This window comes from Zeugodacus cucurbitae, chromosome 5 (genome assembly GCF_028554725.1).
Source record: "Zeugodacus cucurbitae isolate PBARC_wt_2022May chromosome 5, idZeuCucr1.2, whole genome shotgun sequence".
Classification (NCBI taxonomy): Eukaryota; Metazoa; Arthropoda; class Insecta; order Diptera; family Tephritidae; genus Zeugodacus; species Zeugodacus cucurbitae.
The window spans coordinates 8,839,835-8,864,198 of NC_071670.1; the positions used below are offsets into that span (position 1 = coordinate 8,839,835).

The following is a 24,364-nucleotide window of genomic DNA, read 5'->3' on the forward strand; positions in this document are numbered from 1 at the left end:
GAAATCTTTGAAGAATATGGAATGAAAAATCTTATGAAGATAGGCTCTTGGAGTTCCATTAATTGCCTTCATAGACTAATTAACCCATAGGGGAGCTAATCAATATTGAGTACAGAAAAACAGTGTACATGAAGTAAATAGTAAATACTGAATTGTATTACAAAGTGTTTTCAGTCATTTATTAATTTTTTTATTTATCAAGTGTGAATATTCTTCTTTAATCTTTTAACTGCATTTCGAAGGTATTTGTTGCTTCGGTTCTAAAGAAAAATTACTTTTATATAATCTGCAATATCTTCAAAGCGGTTAACCTGTTTGTATAGTAAATTATGTTCATTATAAATCGTTCTTATAGGATAACAATACTACTTACTTCCTCATTGCTGTCGCCCGAGCGTTCCTGAAAATACAGTGGCTTCAATTAAAAATTCTTTAATGCCAAAATTATTACTACTCACACTACACGCTTCGCTGGAGTCCACCATCAGGTTAAGCATATATAATCTGAATGGCAGCTGATCCTTAGCGCGTTTGTGCTTCAGTACTTCGACTAGGTCATAGGGCACCACATCCGAGAATCCAACACACTGCTTCAATCTAACCTCGTTTAGTTTGCGACATCTATCGACGATATAAATAACGTCGTCATAGCAGTAGAAAAACCTCGCTAAATACAAATATTCCAAGTTCACAAGCTGTCCAACGGCTTGAGAGAAATTCATTGGTATGCAAAAACCATCCAGCCCGGCTTTCTTCGCAATAATGCTGAGATGCGTTAGGTGTCGCAGGTGGTGCAAGTAATTGAGATTTCTACACAAAACTTCAGCTTCGAGTGTCAGCTTTTTGATGTTAGTACGCGCGATGAGCGTGCGAAAAAAGCGTGGTATTAAACCTGATTGGAGATCTTCAGCACATGCGCAGTGTGGCGAGTGAATTTGTAAGTTCTGATCTTGAACCCTTAACAGTTCGTCACGCATACAAATTGTACAAGCATTTGTATTGAAATTTCGCACTTCAATATCCTTTAATGCTTGCAGCGTTTGTAATGCCGTAATGGTATGCTCCAGCTTCCAGTCGATTTTGAGTGTAGCGAGCGTTTCACAACTCAACCACATGAGATTCGTGAGGTGCATAGAGACATCAACGAACCTACTGTGACGCATGTCAAGCGACCGCAGTGATAAAGAACTCAGCACGTCTGCTAAGTAGTAGTGGCTCAAATTCTCACAGTAACTCAGTTGGAGCTCCTCGATGCTGCTGAGCTCGGCGATATGTTTGCTTGAAAAAAGAAGGTTTTAATTGAAATATAAAGTGAGGTTAGGAAACTTCAAATTTTAGAAAATTTCGATATCTTGTATTGCATTCTACATCAAGCTGGACAACTTGTCCTAGAATACCAGACTCAGTTAGATAATCTTAATCTCTTTGCAAAATAGGTTCTCAAAATTGTAATAACATACCTGTAACTTTTGAGTTTCTGACAATAGAGAAATTTTTCAGTTGTGTTAGATTAGCTAGGAACTCCCCTTCCTCATCACACAAAATATTGCCAATCACAGTGAACCTCGTGATATTTTGGAAGACTATGTTCTCTTTAAAACGTGGTATTCTAAACATCGTTATCTCCAAAGGGCTCTCGAGTGCAGCATCCATTAGATTTACTATGCCGACATTCGGAAAAAGTATAGCTATGCTTTGCCACAGTCGAAAAGCATTTGCACCCAATACTTCCAAATCGCTGATATTATTATATTGCTTATTCATAGGAAACTCCTCTTCAGCGATAAAGCAATTTATGAGCCTTAAGCGCTTCAGTTTTGGAAAATCATCAAGTATCTTATCAAAGACGATTACACGATTATTGAGCGCCATTTTTGTTGCATTTTCACAGCAGAGTTCTTGGAAAAAATCTTTGCTTTCAGACGTAATCTCCAAGTAAGCATCATAGATGTCATTGTGTACGATTTTCGCTTTGCGACAAGCGATTATCTTTAGATGTCGCTCCTCTTCGATGGCTGCGTTTTCGAAATCTTCACAAACGGTGGCGAATCGCTGTGCAACCGGTAGGTTTATGAGCTTTTTGTAGATTTCGAAGAGTACATAAATGCTCAGTTGTACATTTGGCGGTGGATAGGGTACGATGAGGCTGAAATCAGAGAAAAATGTAGTTTATATGTGTTTTGCATTTCGAAAGGCATTCCTATAGTTAAGAGTGTTTTTAAGAGGACAAATTGTTTAGAACTGGAACGTAGATTTCCAAAGTCTTTGTTCAAAAGATCTAAAAGATCGGCTATAACCGGCTAAACGGTTGCAACGCCAATCACATCACTTGGGACTCTAAATGTTTCTTCTGAATGGTAACCGGACCGCAATCTACGAATTGTTACAAGTTATTATTCAGGGCCTCAGGATCAAATCTTGGAGATCGGACCGACCTAGATCTTATATGGTGCATAAAGTTGATCCAAAAGAGATCCTTTCTTGGGAAACAGACTTCAAAGATCCCAATATTAAGTAGTAAAATGCTTGGGACCTGGAATTTGTGGCAGGTCTCGCTTCCGAACTTTGGTTTGAATTTTATTTGTATTCCATTTCAAGCGACACCTCGTGAGTTCTAGTCTTACACAATTAAAAAATCATTTATGTACTCACTCATTTCTGTAGCTAGTTGTTGGATGTTTGCACTCGAAGAATAATATTAAGCTCAAAGCGGATTCAGCTTTCGCATATAGAGGATGCTTGGGTGGATAAAAAAATAATAAATAATATTAGAAAGACTCCATATTTTTGTAGGAACTCGGGACTTACCTCCTGTATTTCTTCTGTAATGCCAGCGCAGCCACACATCTCCAGGTTGAGACGCGCCTTTAGTGGCTCGTCTTTATCGCGTTCGCGCAAGAACTCAGCAGCGCTGAATATGAAATCCCTTGTCACGCCATCACAATAATCCAATGTTATTTTTGACAAGTTTGCGCAACTTTTTATCAAATTTAACAAATCATCATCTTTAACATCATTGACGTACTCCAGATAGAGCGTGTCCAAGTTTTGTAAGTTATGCAATATGCTTAAATTTTGACCGCTTTCCTTTTTAATATGAAATGACAGTTTTCTGTCAATCAACTTGCTCAAGTGACCAATATCATGCACACTAAGCAGGCTACCAAAAGTGACAGATTTGATATTTTTACAATCGGACAGCGCCAGTAGCAATGTTTCGAAGCTTTGTGGGTTTTCTTTTGCGCTTGTGAGTTGTATAGTTTGACTGCTAACATTTTCCAGCGTTAGATTTTTCAACGCCCTCAGTTTTCCTAGCAGCTTTTGCCAATCCACCTTTTGCCAACTGAGCGTAAGACTTTCTAGCATCGGAAAGTCATAGTTCGTGAAGTGTTCCTGATAGTCAATGGGACAGCCTGAAATATCTAGTACTTTCAGCGTGCACGTGCTGAAGTTGTACTTTATTTCATGCAAACTCGTGCAGCCCTTAAGGTACAGCGTTGTAGGGGTCAGTAGGAATTTATTTGATGCTGAAAGTAAAGGATGATATTACATTTTTAGACCATTTGAAACGGTGTTACTTGTAGTAGGCTAAAATATCCCAAGTAGACTGCGGGTAATATATGTACAGAAATTTAATTAGTATTTTCGTATTCTTTTGGACTCGACGTTGGGTAATATTGCTCGGTGGTTCGATTTTTTTTTTGGAAATGAATTCGCAGAGTTAATTCAAGAAGCGCTTTGAGGCTGTAAACGATGACTCTTCTGCATTGATGTTAACCCTCAGCAATTGGTCTAACGGGCTTCAATGTGGTCGTATGTTGGTTTTTGATGAGATTTCCTCAAGAGATCGGAAGTATAACCCGACAAAAGTACCTTATATTGACAGACGCCCGGTTGAAGGAGCGCGAAATAACTGAGACCGTGGGCATTGCGTATGTATTCGGAGCGGATCCGGTTTTTTATGCAGTCAAGGGCTCGGTAGCATTCTTTAAAATTATTTGGAGGAATGCTTTTTGACGCTCGAGCAGCAACAAAAACCGCTTGGGTCATATGTTTCATTATGTCGCGTTTGCTCACTTCGATCGAAAATTGTAACCATGATACTACTCTAGAGAAGTGTCTGCCACTGTATAAATGCCATTCGAAGGAGTTTCTGATTGGTTTCGTGGCCGTTGCTTAAACATGGCTCCCCCTGACCGTGGAACTATCGAAGTAATGGGCGGCTAATCTGCTCAGAAAAATTTTAAGACTGTTCTATTTTTCCGGAGAGTCGATGGCTACCGTTTTCTGAGAAATAGATGTGATCTGTTTCACTTTTTAACGGTCATATAACGGGCTCTGTCATGAATCAGAGAAATCGGCCTCATGATGATGAGATGCTAATTAAACAAATAATGAAAATTGTGCACATATTTCTTCTAAGAATATTAATGTAACATCAAATACCGGCATTTTTACCGCCAATAATTAACAACAACAGTGCCATAACAACCAACAATTAAAACTGTTAGTATAAACAAATAATGCAAATAAGCAAAAAAAAAAGCAACAATAACAGCAAAATCACCGCAAACAATAAAGCTTGTAATTGCAATTAAATGCAAATCAAACTAAATGAATTAAATTTATTTCTGTTCCTGTTACACAGAACATGCGCAGTCAGCATATGCGCTAATAATACATTTTTTTTTTGTCTTGTGCGCAGCCGCTATAATTACTTCATTATACGTCACACCTCACACTCATTAAAATTTCCTACCTATTTTCTTATTGTATGACAAATCCAAATACGTTGCATAAGAAAAATTTTGCGTTACCACATCAATATCACTTTGTTCTAATTCACAGTTGCTTAATATGATGGTTTCCTTCTCATTTGATTCGCCGGAGTGCAAAGCACTCTTCGCTAAAATCGGTTTATTTTCACTTTTCCAACAACGCTCCATTGTTTTTTTTTTTGTTTTTAATAACTGTTTAATACAAATTGTATACAAAAATGCATCCGAGCATTGCAATCCGTTAAGTTCAAGTGTTCGTCGGCGACTAATAAATATATTGCCTTTGTAATGTAAAATACTCAAAACCTGTTTTAGACTCTAGCATTAAGAGCATTAAGTTTGTCTCTTACGTCAAGCGCAAGCTAAGATTTTACTTAGCTAGATAATGAAAATAATAATTGAACTTTCATTGAAATGCATATCGCTCTCTTCCTTTGTCTGCTAATAGATACTTAGTGAATACTCCCAAATGGACTTGCCAGAATTTAAGGCGCCTCTTTATTAATAGGCAAGATGCGCATACTATATCTAAGTATTACATCTCCGCGGTAGGACAATTCACAGATGCATAAATCTTGAGGTTTTCTGGTTAAGAGGATAGGAATATTGTTATTTGCAACAGTACTTGTTCAGGCGATGATGAGTAATATAATAGAATTCGCTGTCAGGCCCGACAAAGTTGAACAACTCTATGCTGGATGAGAAATTCGATAGGATCACAGCCAGATGGAGAAGTATTGATAGAAGCTTCGATTCATTGAAGTCTACAAACCGAAAACATATCATCATATCTATATCTTACAGTTATATGAGACTAAATTGATTCACATTAACAGCATTTCAAGCTAATTAAACCTGTGCTAACCCTACAGTTAAGTCATATCTACTCTCTTCCAGTAAATTCCGATAATTCTTCTTCTTAAATGGACTAATCAGTATGGCAACTTTTTGTTAATAAAATTTGACTAATTACTTCTTGGTTTTGTAAATATAATGTTGTCAAATATCTTCTCCTTATTTGCGAAGCACTCGGACAGCCAATTTTCACAAACCTCTTTTGAGTTCAACTTTACACCTCCAAGGACGTGCGCCATGGACAGGAACAGGTGGTAATCACTAAGCGCTATGTTCGGGCTATATGGTGGATGCGATAGAACCTCCCATCCGAGCTCCCGAGCTTCTGCCGAGTCATCAACGAAGTGTGCGGTCTGTCGTAGTCCTGGTGGAACACTACACCCTTTCTGTTGGCCAATTCTGGACGCTTCTGGTTGATCGCCGGCTTCAAGCGGTCCAGTTGTTCGCAGTAGATGGTAGAATTAAGCGTATGGAAAAATGGGAGTAGCTTATAGTGGATGATTCCCATTCAATCCCAGCAAACACAAAGCCACTGTTTGGGACTATTCACCGGCCTTTGAGCAGTACCGTTTTAGCTTGATACTGTCGTGTGTGGTCCATTTTTCGTCGCCAGGGTCGAGTTTGTTCCCTTTCAGCAGCATATCGCAGGCGTTGATTCGGTCCAGAAGGTGTCTTCGCGTCAAATCATGTTTTTTGTGTACGTATCCAGCCTTCTGCAGATGGTCGGTCTAACTCGATATTTTTCATGATTTGATCGGTATTCGTCGTCACAGGTCTTCCGCCGGCTGACTTATCCATGGTGTCGTTTTTACTCGCTCTGAATCGTCGAAACCATTCCTCCGCAGTTCGAAGTGATAGAGTGCCATCCCCCAAAACACCACTAATCTCAAGGAACGTTTCTCTAGCTGATTTGCCTTTAACGAAGAAAACCTTTAAAATAGCGCGAATTTCGGCGTTAGTGAACTCCATGTTTACACGTCATTAACTGCTGAACGCAATATCCAAACTAATCGTGCAAAGCGTCGTTTTGTAGGTTATGTCCTTTCAAAGATGTATTGCCAGATACTAGTTCTATAGCACTTTATACATAGCCGCGATACATCGAAAGACAAAAAGGCGGAAGGAAGATATAATATTAACCAGACTTTATCTCATCTCTTGTATGCAGTTTCCAAAAAGTAATGGTTGATCCATAGGAAATATTAAATTATGTATATTATATATATCGTCGAAGCTTAAAAAAAAGGTTGTCATCTGCGACTAAAAAATATAATTATTATTTTTATGATTTTAAATTGTTATACATATACATTTTTCGCCAGATCATATATTGAAATTAAATTGAAAAAAAATATTGAGAAACAAATAAGGGTTGCCATATAATTACAAAAATAATTTTCTTCGGAACTAGAGTATTTATGTGTAATGTATAAGAGTTATTTTCAATTATAAACACTTTAAAAATTTACCGTGTTGCCACATTAAATTAAATAAAGAAAACATCTTTTTGTTTACTTTTATCACTTTTATTTTTCAAACTTAGATTTTTAAACACTTAATGCACATAACGTCCAGCTTCTGGCAACATTTTCTGTTCCACCCATGTATCATTTTCATCATCGTACACTTCCACAGTGCCCTTCAGTGCGCCATCGCCATAGCCACCTATCGCCCATAGTGTCTGATTCATAGACAAGCCACAAATGCTACCGCGTGCCACATTCAGGCAACATATCTATAGAGAAACATTTTATAAGATTTGAGAAGCTCTCGTTGAGCTCAGTAATCACAAAACTCACTGTCGTCCATTTATTAGCTGACAAACTGTAGCGTTCGACCGTTCTCATTGCGCCATTGAACCAACCACCGATCGCATAAATATGTCCATCGTGTACCGCGACCTAAATATACCCCGTTAAATATGTTAGACTCCTTCATAATTTTTGCACTCACTCCAGGCCAACCGCGTGCCTCATTCATTTCCGCACATTGTGTCCAAATATTTTTCGTTGGATCGTAACGTTCCACAGACCGTAAATGCGCACGATTAAAGCCACCAATCACATAAAGTTTACCATCCAAGACTGCAGCACCCGCACCGCGCGACTTATGGGCATACTAACAATAGTCTGCCAACGTTCAGCAATCGTGTCGAACCTAGAAAGATGTGCGAACTGTAGTTGGTGCGTTGGATAAATTTGAGACGACTTAAGACCATCTAGCGGTCTTCATCCTTCCTCTATATCTCTTTTGGTCTAAGTCTCTTTCAAAACCACTTACCCTTCCACGGTGTTCAAAGCTTGGTATTTTTCATTCTGCCCTCCGCAGACATATATTTTACCATCCAAGCAAGCGACACTCATGTAAAACCGACGCTGTTCCATCGATGGCATTGGTTCCCAAATTTTTGTACTCAAATTATAGCGATTGACATGATTGCTCGGCTTGGTATTACGTTCTAAGCCGCCAATACAGATGATAATATGTTCCAATTGTACTACACAAAAGTTACTGCGCTCCAGTTTTATGTCGGTCCACTTCTGCCATTCATTTAGAGCTTTGCTATAGCGGATAAGACATTTGTCCACGTACCTATGCTGTATTGGGAATATATATTATAATTATGTCTTAACTCTTCATAAGTTTGTGTTCACTCACATCTCCTCGAGTTTGTACAATGATCCAGTAGGTTTCATCTTCGGTTTGCAGCACTTTGCGCGCCTTCGTGTAGCGCAGTGTTATAGTACCACGTGCGCAAGGTCGGAGCAACCATTCTACAGCCTTGTTTACGAGTAGCTCACAGCCTGGTAGGGTATTTATGTGAGAATATAAGAAATCGACATCGAATTGTGTTAGTCGTAAACATGCAATCAAATCGGGTAAGTGGCATCTCCGTGCCTCCTCATCATATTTATACCAACGTCGGATGGCCCAAAAAATATCCGCCTCCGAGCTTACTTTCAAATCATCATGTTCAACAATACACTGCAAGTGTTCGACGTTGAAGTCCAAGAATTCAGGACTCTTACACACCTGAAATAGTAAATGAGATGGGAGATTGTATAAATATTCTGCAAAGATGTTTTTAATATATAGTTACCTCCATGAAATTCCTAATTTCATAATCTGTAATACGTCGTCGTAAAATATTACACTGTTCCTCATTGTCTAATAGATCCGCTCTAGCCAAGGTGTAGTCTAAAGAATTAGTTCCTTCTTCTTGTAAACTTTCCTGTTGATTTGTAGTCGGAGATGTTTGAGGTCCTTCACAGTATATACCTGATGTTGCAGAGCTCGAGCAATCACTGGATGAGCTACTCATCGTTATTGGTGTGGCTTACGGAGTCAATAGTCGATCTTTTGAAGTACATCAAACATTTCAGACAAAAATAAAATAGTTTTTTAAAGTATTTGATACATGGAATAGATGCGAGTCTAGCTCAAAAGGTGGCCTGCCAAATTTAAATCCAGAAATTAAGATAGTTCCTCAAGAAATTTACAACTAAGCAAACCAAATCTATGTTTAGATAGGAATCGACAGCTCTTATTCGTGGAATCTTCAATTATCTACATAGTTTAGCAGCACAGTCTTCACTTATTAGCGTCTAAAGCTTTAGGGGATTTTTTCATGACCGGTATATTATTGTTTTTGCTTTTGCTGTTGTTGTTGTTATTTACATCACAATGCGCTTGGCTTGTACTGCAGTTGTTTAGTACTTATTAATTAAATCGTGAGAATAATAAATACTTAAACTTCAAAGCGAACACGACTTGACGGATTAACAGGCGAACTCATACTGACTGAACTGATAAATATTGTAGACGGGCTGGTTAAGCATAGAATTTGTTAATGGCTAATAAGATCTCTTTTCTCTAAGATAATAGAGGGTGTTTCATGCGGTGTTTTAATTTTGAGGTTAGTAAAATGAAGCTCAGTATCGGTTCGATGAACAAGGGAGTTGGCTGGAGATTTGGAGTGTTACAGACCTTTTTTAGGGGTTTGGTTCACAGATCTTTAGTAAACCGAAGAAAATCTTGTTATAAGGTCTCTCCAATTCAATATTTTTTACTCTATTCCCTCATTGGTTTTATGCCTTTCTCTTTTATTCTCTTTATATCTCTCTCTACTTTACTCTCATTATCCGCTATTCAACTGATTATTATGTTACTTCTCCAATCATTGACGCATATTTCAAAGCTTTCTAACACCTTTGGGCGCCACTCAAAAAATATTCGTCGTCTGGCGTCTCATAAATAAATATTTACATTTACTTGTTAGAGCTTCGACTTTGGCTCGAATAAATGCATTTATTGTGTTTTACATGTCCCATAAAGCATTGAGCGCATTTAAGCCATTAGCATGTAGCCGACCAGTCGAGACAGGTGAGCGAAAAGAAATGTAGTTAGGAAATGAAAGCTCTGCTGGAACTTGAGTGAGTTCCGGTTTCCATGGATGTAAGAAATAATCAGAAAAGAGAGATCAGTTTTCAGGACATATTCCGAAAGATATTTTACTTGGAACTTCGCTAGGACCATCTCCGAGGAACACCACTCCGAATGTCTACGAGAATGTACCATCGCAGATTTTCTTAATGCAGAACTGCTCTCTTTTCTCTATCTGAATCTGCTTGGATATTTTGTGGTCATAGTTTTTTAACAAGCCAATATTTCCTTCATAACGCTAATGTGTCTGCAATTCTCAACTGGTTATTAAAATATTTTGTTGGTTAAATGAACTTTACTTTTATAAGATATAGTTCGTCTTGGGACTTATTTTATGGTTAAAGATGACCTGGATTTTAAGCAAAAACTCAAGCAGAGGTGTCTTCTGACCTATTATATTCGTAACCAAATTCCTACTGGTAAGTTTTTTTGAACGCTGCTAAAACAACTTGCGGTTGCCACACTAGTCAAGTCATTTTCAACACCAGCGAAATTTCTCCATTACATTTTTGTCTTGGGGTTTTCGCGCCTTTTCTTCTTGAGTATAAGTGTTTGGCTGATTCCTTGGTTCTTCACCACAATTGTTTTTCTTTAGATTTTATTGTTATTTTTTTTCTTCGTTCGATTGCTCAGTTATGCCGTTCCACGTTAAACGACATCACCATGAGGAAAACTTTATCTTTCATCTAAGGCGATGAGTGTGAATACGTGTATACTTCCTCTTCTAAGTGTACTCTTTCTCTAAGTAGTAGTATGTGTCTGTGTGCGTAATTTTCTTGCATAAATTGAATTTATGAACAATAAATTATGCGCAAACGAATGCTTTGGGGTTAAAATGAGCTTTCGGTCGAGATTTTGTAGGCTTTTAAGTAGGCGTCGCACCGTCGGTGGAGTACACCGGTGTAGTGGTTTTAATGGGCGTCCAGCATACACACATTCTTATGAATTTTCATTTATTTTAATGCACACGTTGCATTATTATTATTACATTACATACATAAAAGTCACTGCTTGGTGGCTGGCGCCATCTTTCTTTACAGATACATACACTTAGTTACATGCTCATATATTCATAACCCTAAATAGTTTTGTTTTCAGGTAAATTTTTGATTTATTAGCAGTAGCATAATTAAGCTTTATTAAGGCGTCTAGTAAGTGAGTAAAATAGTGGAGATAATTGGAATTACTTTATAAGTAGAATAACGCTAAAACACGTGCATACTGAAAATGCTTGAGTTTAAGTGAAGTAATATTTGTTCAAAACGCCAGAAAAACAGAACTGCCAGGTTGTTTTACAACTCGTATCTTATACTTTTCTAACAGCAATAAAGCAAATATCATCAAAATATAACAACAAATATGCATTTTATATACTATACTATGCATATTTAGTGTTTATTTTATTTGTTTTAAAAATTCCAAAACGTTCCTTACTTACTTATTAGTGAAATTGGTTAGAAAATTTACGTTATTTTCACGAATTTCGTTTCATAACGCATATCCTTAGCCGTATAATTATCTTTAAGTTAAATGAAATGGATTGCATTTTTATAATTCTTGAAAAATTCAACAGTTTGACTCAGTTATTCACAAAAAAATTTAATTTTTGGTCTGTTTGCTTCGTTTTATCTTTCATGTAAATAGTTGATAATTTATTAAGAGTGTTTCGAAAATTTCAAAATATTCCACATGCATATTTCTATGAATAAGTTTTATACATTTTGTGAATTTTAATTGTAGTTTTTCGAAATTTCGAAAATTCGAATCATGGTAAACTTGATACACATGCTATTTAATTTTTGTAAAAGTAATGTGTTTCGAAAATTCCAAAAGTTTCTCAACAAAAAAAATTTGATAGGAATCATTAAAATGCTACATATTATAAACATGGACTCTTTCAGAAATATTTTGAGAAACGACCACTATTCATATTGGAATATTCGCTATAAAGAAGTGTCGCTAGCATGAAATTACCCCTAAGTTTCTTTGGTCATTCTACAACTTACATGTATTTTCTTTCACATCTGTCCTTTCTTTTTTTTGCATAAAATATGCTTTTATATCCTGCAAACCTCCTCATTCATCCAATCCGCAAGCTTACGTCCTGACATCCATAGCCACTCGCCAATTAATCTGTATTTTGTACACACTGATTTTCTATATAAATCCACCTATCATTAACTAGTGTCAACACCGACAGCAACAAATGGCAAAGCAGGAATTCCACAGAAGGTGTCAACGACAACATTTATATTAATAGTTGTCATCAGGCGTGGACATACCCACGCCCAACACTTAAGTGCCCAATAACTCTAGGGTGTACCATGTGCCTGTGCTTGTCTATTATTTGTCCATGGCTTTGCATACCTTTTGTGTTTCTGCAATCCTTAACTCCAACTGCTTTTGTCACCTGTTGTCAACCACATCATTGCCCGCACACTTTTACCACTTAGCCAGGGAATCTTTGCACCTGATGCGGTTGCTTTCCAGTCGTGTTTGTCGTCAAATTAACCCAATTAAATGAAATGCAAATACGGTAGTTGCTGCAGCATGCAGACGCAGTTGGTACAGTGGGTCGGGATGGAGTTGAAAAGTTTCTAGACTCAGAGATATAAAGGTCGATGAATATCCAGGAATTTCTTAATAATGATCTATGTTAGCCACTGAGTTCGTTGTCCGGTTCGGTTTCATGTTGGGTTGTCCATAATCTTTCCTTCCAGTCTCTTCGGTCGGTCCAATTAGTATATCTGGAAATCCCTGAGTTCAATTGATTGTCTTGCCTGCGCCAACTAACCCACATTCCTAGTACCAATAACATATGGAGAAACCTTTGAACTTCTAGTTTCGGTAAAATTTGATCATTACGATGGAGTTCCTATCGATAAGGAATCTCACGCATTGTTTTAAAATTTCAGTTCACTTTCAGAATTAGTATTAAATGGTTTCCAGTGACTGTTCCGGCCCGAGTCGACTTATCCGGATGCTGGTGCATTTAGCTACGAACATTAATTAATGTTGCTGTGATCCTTCTTCTTAGAAATATTCGAATCTGTGACGTATTAACCATACCAACACCACCATCCACACCTACAAATTACATTCCTTTGTTTGTGTGTCTTCTCATATAGCAATAAAGAAAACCTGTGATCCTTAACACCAGTCTCGTATTACCTTGTGCTTGGCTTCGCTTGGATTGGCTCGTCTATTGTCTCTTGATTAATTGACTTGTCGCCACCAGTTGGGCACGGGTTTGTGTGATTACATACTTATACATATGTATATACAAAAAAGTTTTCATGAGCGCAGTGAGATCGCATTTGTTTCATTCGACGGTTTTATCCCACAACTGACTACCGACGATATCGCTCCAGCGGTTCTTTGTTGCGGCGCTTGCAATTAAATGCAGCCACCGGTCACAAAACTCTATTCGAGCGCAAATCACTGCAATTTGTGTTGCTATTGTTGCAAAGCCACTGTATGCAGATGTCAGGTCAGGCTGCCAAGCCAGCACAAACACACCTACCACAGCAATCCAGAGTAACTAAATAACCTTATGTAGCCCAATAGAAAAATTAAATGAAAAAAAACTAAAATAAACTAAATTAGTGAATAAAAGGGAAAAAGTGAAAGTATGAAGAGATTGATTTGCATACAATGAATATGTTTTTTAATCTACGAATCTTTAGATACTATGCGGTGAAATGCCCATTTCATAGTTAACTAACTAGCAGTGTGTAGTAAATGTGTACAATACTTACGAAGAATTGTTTTTTTTTCTGATTACATTTTTAAATCACTATTATGACGGGCATATGTATATATGAGCATCTGTTTTTTTATCATTTCCTTATTGCTTGTGGTTTCTATTTCGCCAGCTTATCAATAAGCGTCTATGGACCTACCGAACCTGCGCAGGTATCCTTTCTGCATATTTAACATATTTCCTTCATTCGTAGCCTTCAGTTTTCAGTTTATTTAAATTCACATTAGATTCCATAATTGACTGTTGAATTATTCATGCAATGAGTTGAGGAGATAAATTTGAATGATGGGATAAAGATTTTGGTGGGTAATTGGTGGTAAGCTATTCACGTTTTACTTAAATACAATACTAAGTGGACCGTTCATATTCCCTGCCAATAAATAGTATGTGATATTATATATTTTTTCATATGTAGATTGAATAATCCAATTGTGAAGTAAATCACTTCAAAAATTTCTCGAGACTTCGAGCTTCTACGATTGGAAAAAGTCGCAATTCGTCTTGCTGGATGTTCAACTGAGAACATATGCTTTGAAGTTCGACAAACCTAACGAAATCAAAATAATTTGGACCGTTTTCTGTCACAATTGTACAGACGCTGTTTACTCATTTGAAATACTGATGGGACGCCTTCTATTTATATACCAAGGGTCTTTTCGCGACCTTTTTGAAATTATTTTTACAGTGAAGAATATTTTCCTACAAGTTAACTTCTATGAAAGACCTTTAATGTGTTTGAACAGAACTGTCTTTAAATCACTTAGATCAACCTAAATTTCTGACTTCCCTTGTCATAAAGACATGCAAAATATGTTGAGTTTCCAACCCATTTAACTTCTATAATCAATTATATTGAATCCTTGGATAAGTTCAACTCTTAAATGAATGATCTTTGCCGAATGCTTACAAATTGAACTCTAGAGCTTTTTCCTGGAATATCTAAGACTGTAAGGCCTAACTGAACTTTTTCCAAATGTTTTCAACAATCTGAAGTTCACTTTTGTTCCTGGCAAACTGCAATTCGGTATAATTCAAGTTAATTGGTGGTTTTTCTTCGCCTCATCTTTTATATTGGCTATATACTCCAATCGGGTCTGGGTTCTGAATAATCACATATTTCTTTAATCTTCGAAGAGATTTTGAATTGATCAAGCAACAGCCAAATCTGTTGATAATGAAGTGCTTGTATTGAAATTTCGGGAGAAGAGCCACGTTATCATGCCAGACCTTTATCCGTTGAACAGTCATTAGTCGCAGTTCCTAATTAATAACAACGGATGTGTCCGCTATAAGCTGCCTTTATGTCTTTTGTCAAAAAGTCACCAAGTTTTCTTAAAATTGTATGTATATCTTTTATTCTGGCACGCATAGTAATTCTTTAAGTTTTCCCCCACTTACAAAGCGAAAACTAGTATGACCTTCAAAAATGTTCTGGTTTCCCCTATAGTTCGATACTTGCCAAACCAACTGACTATTTCCAATCAAACTGCCACCATAACTTTTTCGCTGCTTTACATTGCTAACCCATAAACCTACGAGTACAGCTAACCGCCGATCTGTCTGCTATCCTACCACTTATGTATTTCTTATAACAGCTGTTCGCCATTTCTAAACCGCAAAAACATTTGGCAGACACACTACGCCATCGGTTTCGCAAATAGTGTTAACCAAAAATTTTTGTTGCTACGTTGCGTTACTTAGCAGCGAACATATCGACAGCTGAGTGTGCACTGTATTGAAATTGCATGCCCTGTGGACTCATCCATTCTGGAAGTTGCAATACATTGCCGCACATCGTTCGAAACTGGTTGGTTGTAAAGTTTCGTCGAAAATCGTACAAAGTAGACTCATTATTCACGCTTGTTTGAGGATGTACTTGTGCACATGTATATTTATGAGGGCATGTTGTTGGATTCTCGATAATACGAGATACCCAAATGTGGCAAAGAGGTATGTGGCGGCGTTGCCATATCTTTTGGAAGAAAAATTATGAATGCCTGTATATGATTCGAAGCCATACAGTTTTTATCTTATTCCTTCTTATCTTGTTAGAATAGTTTTTACAATTCAAGGTCTGTTAATAGATAGATGCTTTGGTAGTATAGGATGTACTTATTTTGAACGGGAACCAAGATAAAAACGACTCTTAGTCCCTTCATTGAATAATTTTCCGTCCGTTCGAAGAATTTTTACGGAGGAAAGAAGAAAGCAAATCTCTTTGAGGGTTCGCCCATTTACTCAATGACCTTTAGATGGTAGAGGCCACAGTAACCCGGCATTCCTACCCGTGAAGTCATATTTGAAAAAAGCTTTATGGTATGAGATAAATACCTAATGTTCGAAGAGTGGAAATTCGGAAAAATGGCAAGATATTTCTATAATATATAGACTTGGCAAGCTGTCTGTTTCGAAATAAAAGTATCATTAGTAGAAGTCTTAATTTTTAAACTGGCAAAGAAGACATTCTAATTATTTTCATTATGGCAAATGGATGTGATTTGAAAGTCAATAAAATATCAATGCAAATATAACTAACCCAGATTTTGATCTGGCAACACCACACTCATCAGTAGAGTATGTATATTGCTCTTGCCAAGTATGCAGAAAATTCGAAAACTTAAATACACAAACGCACAATCAGTACAACAACAACAAAGTCTCATACTTAGCATATTACAAATACGTCACCCTACAGCCTCGACTACATGTGAAATTGGCTGTGCTTGTGGGTGGGTATTCTAGGCAGCCTAAAGAAAAACAAAGATGGCAATTACAGCTTAAATGGCTAAAGTTTTTTCACACAAGTCTGACGCTCTGCGGTCTGGCATACAGTGAATAAGTGAAGTATTTTTTGGCAATCGAACATATGGACATTGCCTGCCATTTAAAACGGAACTAATTTAATATTATTTGAAGCTGTTAATTTGTATTTAGTTAATTAAAGCTCAACTTTTACTCAAAATGGAAAGAGACGTAAATTAATAGTTCAGTTATTAGGCTCAAATATTCCTAATAATTATATTGGTAGCAAAATTCGCGGAATGTAGATAAGATTTAGTAATCTAGATTTAGAAAGTCTAAAGACCTTGACGTCTGTGCAGAATTCATAACAGAAACTAATCTAAATATTTTCATATCTAAACCTTATAGCACTAGACAAAATATTGTTTAATTAGATAGTTCCGAAGAGATTAGGTTTTTGAATTACTAAAATGTACTAAATTTTCAAAAAAAAAAGTATTCTTAATACGGTATAAACAGCTAATCGAAGCCATGACTAAAAGCTTGACCAAGAAAAGTCAACTTGAGCCTTTGGGTTCTCGTGGTCTAACGAAAAAAACAACGTTCTCAAGCTCAAATTCAGAGAATTTTGTCAAAAAGGTCTTATATATTTAGATCTAAAGAATAATTTGTAGAAGTTCCAGTTTAAATTTGTTGTATTAGACCCCTCGATGAGTATGTTATTTGTGGAAGTCAAATTCCTCCTACAAAAAGCTGGCCGTATCAACCTTGATGGTTGAAAAAGATTTCAAAGTTTGTATTATTTTTTAAATTATATTAACGAGCCAAGACTTTTGTTGTATCTCTCTTTGATTCGCACTCTTAATGAGTTAATTTCTTTTTCTCTCACTCCTTTTAGCTCTCTGTCGAAATTAGCTCAATTATCCTTTTACGACTCGCTCACACTACTAAGTCAAGTTCTTTAACTCTATTGGAGCATTTTCCTAATTTTCAGCTTCATAAATTTTTTGTGCGTATTTCAATTAGGCCTTAAGAAAGTTTTTCATTATGTTGCTGCGCCTTTGAGAGGGATTCCTTTAAGCATATTGTGCTTGAGCTTAGTGCTGCTAAAACACTGGAATATTGTATATACGTATATACCCCGAACAGTCACATAAATAATACACAACAACTGGCTGGCCTTTTAATAGTAAAGTCGTCAACTCATTTAATATTTTCGGCCGCGTCGCTTTTATGGCTTTTATTTGGTGAAATGAAAAATTTCCGAGACTTTATTAGGCAAATAATCAAAATCACTTAATGAAAGACATAAATATACAAAAGCCAACAACAGCCCCAACAAATATACACATACTTGTACAGTTATTTGAAAAGAGTAGTCGCAATTTGAGTTTACGTTGAAGTTTTAGGCGAGAAATCGCTTAGCGTGTGCGCCTTAAGGTCCAACACGTAATTTTGCCCATTTTAAGTGTCCAAATGAGAATCGTAAAATCTAATAAGAACTATAACAAATAAATTTCTGTAATGCTTTGTAGCTAGTCTTGGGAATTTTACTATAACGGAAGTCAAAGGAAATGGGTTAGCAATTCATATCAATACAATTTATGTCAGTGTTGGAAATTGAATTTAATTTGAGTGCCGTAAGTTATATTTGAAACCTTTTTTAATTTGAAGCTTTCAAGTTTTGTCGTGGGCTTTAATAAAGCTTTGTTGGAAATTCGATGAAATCAGTATATATTTTTGGAGATAATAAAAAAGAGGCAGTTGAAAAGGAGCTTAAGCATAAAAGCTTTTAAAAAGCTCTCAAAGAGAGGCAGAGTTATTAATTGCAGGTTGCAAATTATATGACGAGAAATAACTCTGAACATTAAAAGCTTTTAAAAAGCTCTCTCAAAACTTTCATTAAAAAGTGTTTTAAGTCTAGTGGCATGTGTGAAACGATTTAACTATAGTCGTAATTATTACGAAACATTATAGAACGATGAAGAAAACTGTAAAGCTTTTAAAAGGCTCTATCTCAAGGTTTTTACTGTAAATTTATTTATTGCACATTATGTGTAAACAATATTATTAATAACCATCTTTATAATCCAAAAGTAGTCAGAGGAGAGAAAATCGGAAGCTTAAAAGCTTTTAAAAAGCTCTAAAAAAATTGAAAAGTTATTAAATATAGATCCATTCTGAGATATATCATTCAATGGTGACCTGGAATGTGTATGAAACTAAAAGTGTAAAATTATTATAAAAAGATTTCCAAAATTTACGACAGGCCCATTATATGATTTTATGGGCTGATTGAAGATATTCGAGTTTTAAATTCAAAGAGGTCATAAAATAAGACAGGGAACCATATTTCTAGGTAGAGCCACCTATTTTCTCTATATAATAATGTCTTCGTAGCTAATGTTAGCTTCCATAAGAGTGAGGCTAAATATCAATTTTAGGTGCAATAGTTTATTTGATACAGTATATAATACAAAGTGGTTCCATTAAGATCAATTACCAAAAGCCCGAAGTAAGTCCTGAGGTGAGGACAACAGATTCCTTCTCAGAACAACTGCACAAATATGAAACACTTAAATTTATAAAATTCATTTAATCAAAGTGTCAGTACATGCGAACTACAAAAATCTCACTTCTTAAATAACGCAAAATTTCGAATTAAAGGACAAGTAACAAATTACGTAAACAGCAGAAATGTTACAAATGTCTTGGAACGTATGCTGCTTATGTACTCACATGTACTCATGTATACATTTAAATGCGAGCATACATACTTTCATAATCACCAAGCTTGGCAACAAGCCGCACACTAGCTTCGGTTACATTGTAATATTTCAGTCAAGTCAACAGTGAAATAAGCTAAAGAATTTTGAACAATATGAGACAAGAGTTTCAAATGGTCAAAACTCACGTACACAAGCATTTATATGCAGACTTAAGTCAAGGCTGTGTTATACAAACAATTTTCTATATATGTGGAACTAGCAGGAATCCTGTAGGAAACACTCGAAAGTTAATTGGACATGATCTCAAAATGTACTACTTAAGATTATCGAGTGAAGATTATTAAAGATTATGCGAAGTCCTAGACATAATAATAACACGAATGTATAGTCAACGAGCGACCATTGAAGCAGGTCCTTATGGATTATAAAAGTCGAAGCAGCTGACAGGCGACTAAGGATAAATAGAGATACGCAAGTTAGATTCCATAAGGTATAGCATGGAACTAAGGATTGGATGTATTTTTACAACTTAGGAAACCAAAAATTTAGGTAACCGCAATCGAGGTACTGGGCCTGAAATCTTTGGATATCAGGAACTTCATTAAAATCTCCTTATCTGATACAGAGTTTAATATGTAATAAAATATATAAGACTATGATAAATCTGCGATCTAGAAGACCAGATCTCCTTAGAAGCTATCGAAGAGATGTGTTTCCAATATCTTAGCTTTGAGTATTCTATGTCGGTGATTTCCTACTGGGCACATCCATCGCAAATCCCACCATATGGACTCACGTCCATTCGCTCAACACATCTAAGCATAAACAGTTACATGGCATACAATGTTGCAATTGCAAATTATCTGCAAAACACCGTACAGAATTTTGATAAGCAACTTAAGACAAGAAAATACCAAAAAGCACAAAGCTTTCGAGAGGGAAAGAGAGGGGTGAGCATGTTAGAGGGGATATAAAAATAGGAAAATTAAAATGGCAAAACGTTGAGTGTAGTACTTTGGCCTGTTGGTAGAAGCTGCAGTATGATGTCATAGCAAGTTGGTAGATTAAGTACACAAGTGACTGGAACTTTGTAACAGATATACTAGGTAATTTTACTAAGTGGTGATCACTGTAAGAACTGTTCGTGTGATGTGAATGCGACTGAAAGGGAAGGGAAAGAAAGTAGCTAGGAAATATTTAAACATTGAAGGAAATATGAGAGGTTAAAAGTGAAGTTTTTGTAAGAATGTTAATAATATTCGTTATATTTGGAATAGAAATGAAACTGAATGTGAAGCCGGGTTCCGCACCCGAATAATAACTATTATTTAAATTTAAATGTGAAAACAAATATTAGTTATTCAAGCGTGTACGAATAATGTAAAGAATTCAAATACAAATTTAAGTACCATTATGATTAATCATGCGAATTTAAATACGATTACGATTATATTTATAATTACTTGTGTAATTACTCAAGCTTATTGGAATGAAAGTGCGAATTATGATTACAATATTCTTGTTGAGGCGAATATTTATTCGAATCTGAATAAAAATTCAAAAGTAATTATGAGTAATCATGTACATATACGACTACCAATACATATGATTACTAACACATATGAGTGTAAGTAAAAATATAACAATATGAAACCAAATGCAAACATAAATACGACAAAATGCGACCAAATACGAATACCAGACTCTCCTCCAGTGATATAAATATTATACCGAAGTCGAAGACAGCGTACATATGAATGCCTACATATGTCTATGTGTTTATATAATTCAACGTGGAACTGCTTAAAGTGGCATTTGACATTTTACACCTACATACATCACTTGCTAACATCCTTATTTGTCACTCAAAATAAATTACGTTTTCAGCAAGTGTGTGGTGTCAAGCGTAAATTAAAAGTGTTGACACGAATTTTTTTAACAGGATTGCAATTTCACTTAGTATTATTATGTTAGTTATGTCTTATGTAATGTTTATATGTTTATATAGGTTTTTATGGAAAAAAACTGTTCCCATTAAAGAAAACTGGAAGCAGTTGATACATAATTTGTGATTATTGTTATTTATGTTCAAATGCCCAGTTTTTAATAAAATAGCGTTTTCTGAAAACTGTTCTCAGTATTCAAAAACTGTTTCCATGACAAATATTTCTCTCCAATATTTACTCGAAGCTATTCCTTATGCTTCCACTATTGCAGATTATACTTCATATATGTTTAGTTAAAAAAAATGTTAAAAAACAGACATTTCAGAATATCTAAGAAATAAAAGCAATTAACTCAATGAGGAAATACAGGTGTAGATATGTCACACACCTTTTTTTAATTACAGAAAAGTGATTATTAGATAGTATTTAAACATAATTTATAAAATAACATTTATGTGCGACTGTAGCTAATAAAACTGTTCCCAATGTGTATAACACCGTCCCCAGCAAATAAATTCCCGATTTTATACAGACTGAGGCTTTTCCAGAGTTTTTAATTTTAATTTCTTATATATTTTACAAGCTGTATTAAAAAAAAAAACTGTTCCTACATAGATAGAATATTAAAATTCAAAGACATAAACTGTATTATGGAGCTTTTGGGTTTATTTATAGTATATTAAAACAATGGAAGTTAAAAATACTGTTCCCTCTACTTAAAGAGCTGTTCCTACTTTGCAGAATGTAAAATTAAGTATTAAAACTCACAAATTCAAATATATAGCTGAAGATTACAGAAAGCGAATTGTTTAATAATTTATTCTTAGTCATGTCTTTTCTCAGTTCAACACATTTTTAGCCATATTATATGTTTTCCTGGCTTCCATGTGTATATAATGAGTAAAATATCTGCTACCATATATTATATTGTGCAATATATGTATATTTTTTCATACATTTACTCATTCATAATTGCCTTTCTCACCACAACATGACGTGTTTTGTGTCTCGGCTCTTCATACCATATAATTTTCTTCCATACAAAAATATTAATTTTCCTGTCATCATTGTAGCTATACACGTAATTTTGTTATTGCACTTGTTGTTGTGGAATTCTACTCTTCGTAGAAAGTTTTGTCATCTTGCTGTTGCCGGTTTCCGTTATTATTGTTGTTGTATTTGTTATTAATGTAGCCACTAAAGACTGAAAACAGTTTTAATTAATATATTTTGTCTTCGGAGACATATCAATTTTGAACATCTGCTGAGGTTGTTGTTAACAAATATCGTTTAACAGATTTCTTGTTGCATACATTTTACAAATATGCGAAAATTAAATTAAATTAATTGAAATAAATGAAAATAGTTTTAGAGCTAGTGACAATTTAAAGGAAGTTGTGAGTGGATGTTATTATGGAAATCATTTGTGAAGTAGAAAAGTAAGGAATAGTGCTTTAAAATAGCACTTCTGTGTAAATCACTAAGGGACAAAAAGGTTTCAAAATGGATTCATATTGGTTCAAAACATGAGCGCTTTGAATCACTATGTTTCTTCAGTATGTGAGTACTCGGTCTTTGACAAGAAGAAATGCGGCAAGAACCTCCATTTAAAGTATCATTAGAATCACCTAAATGAGACGAAACCTTCATCATTCATTGTGAAAGGTGGAACAAATAATTTACTATGTCAGTTTATCTCACGCATTAAGTCTAGAAGTCGAACTCTCTTGGAATCATTTGAAAAGAGCTGGAATTTGATCTCGCGGAACGTTCAAGAAAAGTTACTAATTATACCTTTGAAAGGAATGTTGTATACATCCTGAAACTTACTTTATAAGACCAGTCATAAGGGAAAGCCCTTTACTTATAGTAGATGTCTGAACTAGATAATGTTGAGCAGTGGTGGATTTATCAGCAGGCTGAGTAGGCTGGAGCCTAGAGCGGCAGATTTTAGGGCGCTCGGTTCGCGTCGCGATCGTGTTGCCGCGTGCGGGCGGATCTGTTTTCTAAGCTGGCAACAAAACACAATCAGGGTGCTGTCAACCAGCAGTTAGTGAAAAAGATGGGATGCCAGAAGAACAGCGTTATAATTACTTGACGAAATTAGGGTGAAATGAACTGTGCGAACATATTTTGGCAAAATAAATGTTTATGTAAATTAATTAATGATTTTGCATTGTAGAATTTATATATGTATGCATTTTCAAAGTGTTTAATTTAGTGTGTTGTATAATTTATTAAATTCCCAAGCTAATATTTTTCAGCAGTGGCATCATTGACAAATGTTATGAAAGTTTTGACAGCTCTCTCTCGAACCCAAGAGTTTCGTATCAAGTTATCTATGGCGGCATAGGCATTGAGTTCGAGAACGAGAGAGATAGATATAGAGCGGCAATACAAACGGGGATTTTCTTCAAAACAAAAGCAAAACAAAAGTGACATTGGTCGATTGCGTCCTGCAGTTTCTAATAACTTCTTACGTATTAACCGTTATTCACCGGCACATTTTTCTGTGGTTGTGTGCTTTCATTTTTCAGACTGTTTAGTGGATTGTATGAATAGATAATTTTTAAAACATCACATCACCAGTGCAGTAAGGTAAGAAATTCTAATGTATTACAATAAATCTTCAGCAACGAATCAGTAATTCAACATGATTCTGTTTTGGAAGGTTTGCATGGAAATTCACATTTTTTGTTTTATTATACTTAAATGTCGATGGTTAAGTACCAAACACTGCTATCTACGAAACAAAACGGTTTTTTTTTGTAGATAGCAGTGATTGGTACTTAACCGTCGATATACCTATTTCCTTTGCTTATAATATTAGGTAAGTAGTCGTGGTCTGAAATCCGAACAAAGGACTTTATTTACGCACAAGAAATAAAACTCCCAATGTTTTTTTTTTTGTTTCAGTTCTTGAAGAAAAAAATTGTTAGAATGAGTGATGGAAGAAAGCGACTTAGTGGAGCTGAGTATAAAAAAAAGGCCAAAATTAAAAAAAAAGAACAAGAACGGATTATCTGTAAAACCATAAAAATTGACAGTTTTCTTACAAGTGACAGTAAAAGCAGTGTTGTTAGACCAGGAAATTCAACCACATGCATT

At 35.6% G+C, this 24,364-nt stretch overlaps 3 protein-coding genes across 3 annotated transcripts; all 3 read right to left on the reverse strand.

Moving 5' to 3' along the window:
* Positions 1-310: 310 nt before the first annotated feature.
* Positions 311-1,163, reverse strand: LOC128922235 (uncharacterized). The gene is made up of 2 exons (XM_054232049.1): positions 459-1,163; positions 311-400 (listed from the first exon to the last, which is right to left on the reverse strand). The coding sequence occupies exons 1-2, from the start codon at positions 1,161-1,163 to the stop codon at positions 350-352; spliced, it is 756 nt and encodes a 251-aa protein (XP_054088024.1). The 3' UTR covers positions 311-349.
* Positions 1,140-5,024, reverse strand: LOC128922205 (uncharacterized). The gene is made up of 5 exons (XM_054231989.1): positions 4,760-5,024; positions 2,809-3,527; positions 2,653-2,738; positions 1,461-2,146; positions 1,140-1,278 (listed from the first exon to the last, which is right to left on the reverse strand). Exons 1-5 carry the CDS (start codon positions 4,944-4,946, stop codon positions 1,235-1,237), a joined length of 1,722 nt encoding a protein of 573 aa, XP_054087964.1. The 5' UTR covers positions 4,947-5,024; the 3' UTR covers positions 1,140-1,234.
* Positions 5,025-7,162: 2,138 nt separating this feature from the next.
* Positions 7,163-9,056, reverse strand: LOC105220518 (kelch-like protein diablo). Its single transcript, XM_054231991.1, is given in 7 exon segments — positions 7,163-7,368; positions 7,433-7,534; positions 7,587-7,735; positions 7,738-7,790; positions 7,914-8,230; positions 8,292-8,666; positions 8,734-9,056. Coding segments are annotated over 7 exon segments (1,398 nt in total). The 5' UTR covers positions 8,956-9,056; the 3' UTR covers positions 7,163-7,188.
* Between the last annotated feature and the right edge of the window lie 15,308 nt (positions 9,057-24,364).